Genomic DNA, 10,921 nt, shown 5'->3' with positions numbered 1-10,921 from the left:
GTGGCGGTTTATCGAGAGTTGACTGTATTTGTATGTATTTCAGACATGTGATGCTACCAAAAGAGATTGCTAAACTGGTTCCCAATAAACTGATGACGGAAACAGAATGGCGAAGTCTTGGTGTACAGCAGAGTCAGGGATGGATACATTATATGAAACACAATCCAGGTATTTACCTGTGTACAGTTTATCTCATTTCACTATCAAAAATGTAGAAAGTTACACATTTATCTGTGTACAGTTTATCTCATTTCACTATCAAAAATGTAGAAAGTTACACATTTATCTGTGTACAGTTTATCTCATTTCACTATCAAAAATGTAGAAAGTTACACACTTAGCTGTGTACAGTTTATCTCATTTCACTATCAAAAATGTAGAAAGTTACACATTTATCTGTGTACAGTTTATCTCATTTCACTATCAAAAATGTAGAAAGTTACACATTTATCTGTGTACAGTTTATCTCATTTCACTATCAAAAATGTAGAAAGTTACACATTTATCTGTGTACAGTTTATCTCATTTCACTATCAAAAATGTAGAAAGTTACACATTTATCTGTGTACAGTTTATCTCATTTCACTATCAAAAATGTAGAAAGTTACACACTTAGCTGTGTACAGTTTATCTCATTTCACTATCAAAAATGTAGAAAGTTACACATTTAGCTGTGTACAGTTTATCTCATTTCACTATCAAAAATGTAGAAAGTTACACATTTATCTGTGTACAGTTTATCTCATTTCACTATCAAAAATGTAGAAAGTTACACATTTATCTGTGTACAGTTTATCTCATTTCACTATCAAAAATGTAGAAAGTTACACACTTAGCTGTGTACAGTTTATCTCATTTCACTATCAAAAATGTAGAAAGTTACACACTTAACTGTGTACAGTTTATCTCATTTCACTATCAAAAATGTAGAAAGTTACACATTTATCTGTGTACAGTTTATCTCATTTCACTATCAAAAATGTAGAAAGTTACACATTTATCTGTGTACAGTTTATCTCGTTTCACTATCAAAAATGTAGAAAGTTACACATTTACCCTCATACAATTTTTGGCAGTAGGAGTTTCTGTTGAGAGGTTTTTGAGTAGGAACTTTCAGTAACTATTTCTTACTGTGTAAAACGACTGGAAATTGTAATGATAGTGCTCTGAGTACTTAGAGAATGAAACTTTGTTATTTATTAGAAATTTGTGTGGTAAATATGTACATCTATTTTAACAATAAATAACCTTTTTGAAAAAATCATTGTATATTTGCAAGGTAAATTTCTGTTTCGTTGAAATCAAGTCAGTTAGGGACGAGATCAAATGATCGATATTGGATAAAAAGTTAGGGGAAGGGGTGGTAAAATCTCCCATAAGTTTCTGTCATCTGACATCGATTACACTTTAGTGGACAAAGAAAAAAGACAAGTGACTATTAAAAACCAGATAATAAAATTACATTTAATGAATAAAATGTAGAAAAGGCATACAGGGTGTTATCTATAATCATGTTTTTACTTGGTAATACATTAGTTTCAACATTCATCTTATTTCGTTTTAATATATATTAATGTGATATTGTGTGATACAGCTGTTTATTATAGTTCTCTGTGATATTGTGTAATACAGCTGTTTTGAATAATGTATTGTATACTGATTCATGTTTTTAGAATGTCATTCTGTTGAGTTTTTGAACTGCCTTATGTATGTGTAATGGTGGTAACAGACAAACAGTACATTATATGATCTACATCATTATAACAGTGACATTGGATGTACTACAGCATTAGATAACCAGGCATATAGTTCAGACATGACCTTACTTTTTCAGAACCCCACATTCTGATGTTCAGACGACCCTTGACCAATGAGCAGAAGTAGTCTCATCTTCATACATTTCATCACACCCCACCTGTAAATATTGTGTATTTATCATGTTGTTTAAGGCACAACGTCACCTCTGCATACGACAAAGTTCAGATTTTCTTTCAGCAATGTTTTTCATTTTAAATAATGTTCATATTACTTTGCCAGTTTGACTTTGTGGGTGAAAGTTTGAAGAATCACTGATATTTAAAAACATGACAATTACAATGAATTGTTGATCATGCTTACCAGAGAGACGTTGAACCTTGAACATTTACTTCTGTCATTATCTCATTTAGTACCATATCAATCAATGGGAAATCCAGGTGGGGGGATGGATGTTACAACCTCCCCTTCACTGGTCTTTATTTGAAAAAGGTATTAGGCTCCCATTCATGTCTAGCAGGTGTCCTAGTGTAATCACTGTTTTTCCATATATACATATTTAAGCACTGTTTGTGTTTATGACATACAATAACTTAATTGGATTTTTCTGAGGAAGACCCCTTTTGATTTTCAGATTTTGTCATTACTGAATTATGGGACTTAGACTTTACTACTTTCTATGGCAATAATTTGAGATTAATCTTTCAATATTTTCATAAAATGTAAAGGTGGTAATGCGTGGATTAGAAAAGGGAGACAACCCCGTTTGGTTTTCAGATCTTTCGGTTTTGTCAAAGTTATGGAACTTGGATTATTGAGATGTATAATAGTCAGCGTCTGTCATGCATTAACAATTGAACATTTTTAACCTCTTGATTTCTGCCATTCTAATTCTTTTCAAATTTTGTGTGAAGTATCTTTGGGACCAGGTGGACATACATAGGGGAGGGGCAAAAACTGCCAACAATTTACTAATTTTCTTAAGGGAGGGGCAAAAACTGCCAAAAATTAACTAATTTTCAAAAATATTCTCTACAACTACACATGGTTTTAAAAAAAAAGCATCCTGATGTAGAGCAGGAAGGCCTTTACCAAAATTATAAATTTCATGATCCCTAGGGTAAAGGTTCTGACTCCAGGGTGAGGTCAAACCTTATATGTAGTGTCTATGTGTTTCATCTTAATGCTATTGATATAAATTTGAAACTAAGTGGATATTTAGGAAAAGTAGGTAGTCTTTTATCAAATCTGTAAGTTTCTTGATTCGAGAGGGTTGTTATTGTGTTTATCATTGGAAAGACTTTTAAGTTTGCTGATTTGGCATTTAAAAAAATATATGTTTAGGATAGCAGACAAGGACATACCAAAATTGTCAATTTCACCACCTCAGGGTGTAGGATGGGTCCAAATGAGTCGTATCATTTTAATGTTACATATATTAATTGAATAAAGCCTTTCATCAGTATAGACTCTTTCATGGGCATTTAAGTTTTAAGAACACATCTAGTTTTATACTGTTTCAGTATTAAAATTTAGTTTATAAATTCAGAACAGGGATTTATTTCTAGATTTCATAGACTCGGGGACTAGTGATACTATTAAATACTCGTGTGACCTGTAAGTCCTGCCGTCCTCTTAATATTAACGAGGAAGAATTGTTTTAGCACACTAAAACTGATATCTCCCCTTTCATTTTCAATATTTTTTATAACATTTTTTGGAAACATTTGTAAAGTAGAAAATTACGACTCACAGTACATCACATCCGTCTATACATGTATGTGTTTCAAACAATTTAAGGAACAGTGTTGTGAACATATGATAGTAAGTTAAATTAATCAACATACCAAATATCAAAGGCCTATGTCAATTGACAAAAAAGTTATGGTGTGGACACACACACCCCCCCACCCCACCCCCCAAAAAAAACCCAACCAAACTCCATTATTCTATTATTTGACCTTTACATAAAAGGTCATTGTCAAAGGTAAGACATAAAAGTTATGGTGTGGACAACAAAAATGTCCTAAAACTTTTATTTGACCTTCACATTAAAGGTCAATGGTCATCAAAATTGGTACACGGCACTGCCAAAAATTGCATGTTACTCTGTCTTATGGTTTACCAAATATCAAAGGTCTAACCCAAAAATTATTTATCTGACCTTTACATTAAAGGTCAAGGTCAGGAAAAATGGCACATTACACACTGTTATGGTAAACCCACATACCAAATATCAAAGGCTTATATCAGAAGGCAAAAAAAGTTTTGGTCTCGACAAAGAAATGTCAAAACATCCTATTAATTCCTATTAAAACTGTATGACACGATGTTCATGTATTATTTTTCTACATAATTACTTTAAAGCAGATTAATTTCTTTACAAAGTTATCAACTTTCCCTTAATTACATGCTTGAAAACATCTGCATGTAAAAGAAAACAGTGAGAATATTATTTAGAAAGTAAATTTAGTGTGGTACTTATATAAATCATCCGGAAAACCTTGGGCCTTTCACCCAAAGTTCGGTGTATTCAGTGAAAGGCCTGAGGTATTCTGGATAATGCAAAAATTATACAGTGTATGAGTGTATATAAATAGCCCCACGTATGTCAGGGGAATCCCAACATGATGTATTAACTCATACGCAACTGTCTAGTTTTAAGACTGAAAGAGCGTAAAACAACGAATCACTAAGTGGTATTTGATATTTTTATTTCTATTAAACTTATGGCGTGGTACCTTTGTAACAAAATACACAGCTTTACACAGATAAGACCACCGATGAAAGTTTGAACTGGTCACGTGACTGTCACTTGAAATGGCAGAGTGACGTGGTTGTTTGTAAACACCGATTTAGAATTAAATAATTTTGGTTAAAACAGGTGAAATAATGTATGACATGTCATACAGTCTCACAACTACATATGTGCGATGATTTAATAGCGTTTTTACGAGATGGAAAAAAAATGTTGTAATTCGGACCATACAGTTTTAAAGGGACTGGTTCCCAATTTTTAATAAAAATATTTTTCATTTTTGATGCTAGACATTAAAAATATAACTAATTTTATATTTACAGCCATAATTCTGACCTTTTGAATGTAAGAATAAAAGCAATATTTTAGCCTTAAATCTGTGTTATGTAAATAAAGACTCGAGTCTTTTAATGTATACAAACAAACCAGTGAAATATTAATTTTGTAATATAAAACATCTTAAGGTCATTCCTCATACCACATCTTAGTATTGAAAAACCTACAGATTTCTATCAAAATTTGCATGTATTTAGTCGAGGATGTGTATTGACCAAATTCCCGAAGCAAAATATGTTTAGCGGCCTTTCTCAAAGTACAGCCACTTCTAAAAATAGAACACGTCACTTTAAAACAAGCAGTGTTAATATACATACATTTTAAGGCACTGTCTTTATTTAAACGATAGAAATGTGTTTCTTTCATATATGATTTGAAGAAAATGTATTGCATTTGACTGTTTTCAATAATTTTTCATCTACTGAATCATGTTCTTGGTTTCAAGGTGATGAAATGCACGTATAGTAGTCAAATTTTGACTAATCATAGCCTACCATATCCGGAAAATTGTGTTTTCAAAAACCTTCAGATTTTTGAATCATTTCAATATGTTTTACCTTTACACTCCAGCAATCATTTGACATAAGAAGTAGATAGGGTATCGGATAATTTGAGAGCCCAACGACCCCCTCTAGGTTAAAAACCTTGAAAAAACGCATATTGGAAAATGGTGTCTAAAATTCCTATCTCTGCAAACATGTTGCATTCATCATTTACATTACTAAATTACCATTTCAGTGTACGTCACATGAACACTGACATGACATCACAATAGATGAAAAAATAAAATTATGTCGCCAGATCTAGTTGGAACAAAGTAGTGTAGATCAGAATGATTTTTACATTTTAACGCTCATTCGGAGAATGGTAACCTATGCTCAAGGTACAAATTTTGGGAAATTCGAATATTTTAAAACATCTGAATTTTGCATTCCCCGCCCCCTTGGTAATTTTTAGTTTCTGGTAGTTTTTGACAATACGATACAGCCATGCGATGCGAGTCATAACGACATGTAACTACCGCGTACATTCGGAGTTGTTTTAATCAAAACATCAGTAAAGGTCGTGTCCTGCCAGAAAAGTGTTTTAGATGAAAGAGAATTACATTACAACACCCATGATCTCCATACTGTAGTACAAGAACACAAACATACGACACCTAGGCCTAGTCTAGATAGGGCCTAAATATGTGACAAATCTGTCAGCGTATGATCTAAATTGAACACCCTGAAATCATTAGACACAACAGAGATATACACATACATTGTACATGTACATGCACATTTATTATGAATTCGGAAGGGATCGAAAGCGATTTTTGTCGTGTAAATAAATATAAAAACTATGATTTGCAAGGGGGGTTACAATGTCAGTATAGCTTTAGATTATGCATATATTTTATTAAAATCATGACAACATCGATCTTATTCTTTCAGGTTTAAATAAATTGTAGGGAAAACATAACAAAAATATGTGACTGTCAGTATATGTAGCACACAAAAATTTGCATTTTGTTGAATAGGAGATTCGATATTTCTACCCATTATTAATGATCAGAAATCACACAAAACAAATGGCCTACAATAGATACATTGAAAGTTGGCAACACGATTTAACATAATCTGTAATATTTGCAGAAATCTCACGGGAATTACTGAACGACTGTGTCATAATGCAATGTGTATGGAGAGTTTACGACTTCGCGATGTATATAACTCTAAGTATTTTCTCTCCCAAGCGTTGTCTTGTATAAAACCGGCTTGTTTGTATTATTGCGATTCGTATGTTGTTGTTTTTTAATTCTAAATTTTTGTTGTTTGCTTTCAAACAATCAGTCTTTATATGGTCTACAAAATTCACCAAAATGCCATCGGGTTCGTTGAATGTGTGATAACGTTCGTGACTCGTGAATAACGTTTCTAACGTTATTTGACGTGGTCTGGGGAATTACCTTAAATTTACATAGTCACAAATTTTAACTTTTAGGTGACACATTTTACCCAAAGAATGCTTGAAATGTGAAATATATAATAAACTTAGATCAATTTCCATTTCTTTTGAAAATTTCGTAAACAATAACATACTGCAATCTTTGTTTACAAAACAAATAATATATTCTCTAAAATGAGCTTCTGTGATAATGTATAACCTTAATTTTTATGTGAAATCTTTTAAACACATTAGACAGTAGTTTTTGATCATTAAAAGTGAAAAACAAAATTTTGGGGGAAATCGTAAATCAGTCCCTTTAAATTATTAATTGATCTTTGCATGAAAATGAAAATCAAAGGTCATCAAAAATGGTACACTACACTGTCTTATCATGGCATATCCACATACCAAATATGAAAGGCCCATGTCAAAAGACAAAAAAAAAGTTATGGCCTGAACAAACTTTGTATGAGGAGGTCTGAAGCAGAATTCACACTAAACATTGAATATGTCCCCTTTCTGGGAAGGAGACATTATTAGATGACAGCACTTCTATGAGACTATGACACATGAAATCCTCTAGTCCAGAAAAAAATTAGGATGGATGTTCCAACCATGCCGATCCTAGTACTTGACCAGATACATGTAGTTACGTGGTAGAGCACTGGATGGATTCATTCATTGCCCTTTCTTACTTTTTAACTGTCATTTCGAGGAAAGTAACATCCGTCTCCCTTTTAGGGTTGCAACCCTCTCTCTGAAATATTCTGGATCTGTATCTACATATCTACATAGTAAACATAATTATGATAAACAGCTGCTTTTGCAGTCATTTTACCAATTTCAATCAGAAATATTTTTTTATAGACCATGTGTTGTTGTTTTTTGTGAGTACATGCTTGTCAATGATATATTTTATATGCCCCCCTTCAAAGAAGAGGGCATATTGGTTTGCACCTGTCGGTCGGTTTGTCAGTCGGTCGGTAGACCACATGTTGTCCGCTCGATATCTTGAGAACCATTCGCTTAATGATTATGATATTTCATATGTGGGTTGGTTATGAGTAGAAGAGGACCCCTATTGTTTTTCAAGTCAAAAAGTCAAAGGTCGAGGGTCAATCTACTCTGGACATGGGAATATAATGTCCGCTCAATATCTTGAGAATCCTTTGCTTGACAGACATCAAACTTGGCACACTGGTACATCCTAAGGAGTAGATGACCCCTATTGATTTTGAGGTCATATGGTCAAAGGTCAAGGGTCAAACTGGGCATAGGAATATACTGACCATTCAATGTCTAGAAAACCCTTTGCTTGACAGACATCAAACTTGGTACACCAGTACATCGTCAGAAGAAGATGACCCATATTTGAGGTCACATGGTCAAGGGTCAAACTGGACATAGGAATATACTGTCCGTTCAATATCTTGAGAACCCTTTGCTTAACAGACATCAAACTTGGTACACTGGTATATCTTCAGTAGAAGATGATTCCTATTGATTTTGAGGTCACATGGTCAAGGGTCAAACTAGACATAGGAATATACTGTCTGCTCAATATCTTGAGAATCCTTTGCTTGACAGACATCAAACTTGGTACACTGTACGTCTTCAGGAGAAGATGACCCTTATTGATTTTGAAGTCACATAGTTAAAGGTCAAGGGTCACACTGGACATAGGAATATACTGTCCGTTCAATATCTTGAGAACCCTTTGCTTGACAGACATCAAACATGATACACTGGTACATCTTCACGAGAAAGTGACTCCTATTGATTTTGAGGTCACATGTTTAAAGGTCAAGGGTCAAACTGGACATTGGAATATACTGTCCGCTCAACATCTTGAGAACCCTTTTCTTGACAGACATCAAACTTAGTACACTGGTGTATATTCAGGAGAAGATGACTCCTATTGATTTTGAGGTCACATGGTCAAGGGTCAGGAGAAGATGATCCATATTTATTTTGAGGTCAAAGGTCAATAGTTGAATTGGATAGTAATATATTGTCTCCTATATTTTAAGAATTATTTGCTTGATTGACACCAAACTTGGTACACTGGTACAGCATAAGGAGTAGATGACCCCTATTGATTTTTAGGTCACATGATCAATCCACTCTTGACATAGGAAGATATTGTCTGCTCAATATTTTGAAATGATGATAGTTATCAATTAAATAATGTGTGTGTATAACCCTTTTCAATTTTGCACCATGGGTGGCATATGTGTTTTACAAACATCTCTTGTCTTGTAGAACCTCATATATTACTTTTCCGAAGACCACTGCCCAACCAAATTCAAGTGACAGATGGACATTGCCATTGACAATGATACAGACAGTATTTTTATACCAGTGAGTCCCCAAAATTCTACATACCAAAACTCTGGAAAATCCTCAAGTGCAAGAGACATCTTGGAGTAACTTTGAACAACGCCTTCTGATGATGCATTGTACATAAGTTCTGATTTTGATTTTCTCATGTCTTTTTTTTTTTTTTTTTTAGTTCGTTGTTGTAAATCTGCACAATATGTATTTAGAATTTAAAAAGAAAGAAAGAAAAACTGATGAAATGCATGCTATGATTTTAGACACATCATTTATAATACATTGTGAATGACAAGTTGAATATCTCATGTGTATGTTGGTGGTGTTTTTTTTTCCTTGCATTCATATACACATGTTCAACTTTTTTTTCGTTTTTTTTTTTTCTTTCACTGAGAATATAGTTTAGATTTGTTTTTCTTAAAAAAGGTACCACCATTTACTTATTTCAAACACATTGAATTGGTTATGGTTGTGCAGAGAGCACTTCAGAAATCTCTCCATGTATGTGCATTGTATATTTTATGTGTTCCTCTGATATGTGTAAAATTAGTTTGTATAGTGTATCCTACATATCAGCTGACCCAGACCATAGTATTGTGTACAGACATTAATTGCAGGTAGACATGTTTTTATAGATCTCTTGTATTTCTTCTTCTTGAGCTATCTTTCTGTGTCCTTGATCTGAAGGATGAGTGGGATGTATGAAGAATGAGTGGGATGTATGAATGTTTTTGTACAATCACTATTTTTGATATGACTGTTGATTGATTGTTATGATGTCACCAGCTGTTTTATGTATGAAGCAAATAATCAGTGTGCAATATTTGTGATTTGGAGTCATATAGTACAGTAGAAATAATTTCAAATGAGTAGTGATGTCATCCGTGGCATTGTGGGTGATACTTTGATACTTTTATATCTCATGCAAAAGTACAGGTGAATATTTCCACACCTACAAAAGTACAGGTGAATATTTTCCCACATACAAATAACAGGTTAATATGGGAATATGTTTTGTGAAACAATTTTACATCCAAATTTTTAAGATTACTTTACATGAGTAGAATGTATTTGTACGACTGACTAACAGCAAATTGTTGAAAAAAATAATGTCCTTCTATTTGAATGCATCATTCAGATAAAATAAACATTGTTTTGTGTAGACCTTTTTCTTTCTTCTTCACTTGAATTTTCCTGCATACTGAAGTTTGATAGCCATTACAAATATTTCCATTTCCAATGTATCCTTACAAATTGTGATGGAATTCATATCTCCGTGAATGTGATGCATTTGTTAACAATTCGCGTATGGATCTGAATAGATATAATACGTTTATTTAGAAAGAAATTGAAGTCGAAACTTGGACTTAAGGAGGCATGCTACATCAGAGAAATTTGATATACAACAATATTTTGGACTTGAAAATTTTCAAACTTGCATTATTTAGGCAAAAGATGCAGTTTTAGTAGAAAGCAATTGGGGGAGGGGGGGGGGATTAAAACACCTGCTGGACTCTAACCTGTGATCTACAGTTCATCAGTTGACATGTTAACCTACTGAGCTACTCAGCTTGGGGATGATTTTTTTAATGAATTGACAAACATTGCTGATATTCATATTTTCATCCATGTTTTAAAAGGAAGTCAGTCATGATGATGTAGAGTACCTCCTGAAGTCAGATTTTGCTAAAATTTTGACAGCTCTAATAAAAGAAAACTCAAACTAAAGTTTGAGATTTTTAGCTCACCTGAGCTGAAAGCTCAAGTGAGCTTTCCTGATCACCCATATTCCGGCGTCTGTCTGTC

At 33.3% G+C, this 10,921-nt stretch overlaps 1 protein-coding gene across 1 annotated transcript in view; it reads left to right on the top strand.

The window, feature by feature from the left end:
• The window catches only part of LOC125652923 (cyclin-dependent kinases regulatory subunit 1-like), a 15,463-nt gene extending 5,184 nt beyond the window's left edge, over positions 1–10,279 (top strand). The window contains exons 2-3 of the mRNA XM_048882412.2: positions 44–168; positions 9,044–10,279. Of these exons, the coding sequence (XP_048738369.1) occupies positions 44–168; positions 9,044–9,114 (196 nt within the window). The 3' untranslated portion in view covers positions 9,115–10,279. The remainder of the gene's footprint in view (positions 1–43; positions 169–9,043) is intronic.
• The last annotated feature ends 642 nt before the right edge of the window (positions 10,280–10,921 follow it).

Source organism: Ostrea edulis, chromosome 5 (genome assembly GCF_947568905.1).
Source record: "Ostrea edulis chromosome 5, xbOstEdul1.1, whole genome shotgun sequence".
In the NCBI taxonomy this organism is placed as follows: domain Eukaryota; kingdom Metazoa; phylum Mollusca; class Bivalvia; order Ostreida; family Ostreidae; genus Ostrea; species Ostrea edulis.
Note: the sequence above shows the minus strand (reverse complement) of the source record. Positions and strands in the feature narration are given on the sequence as shown.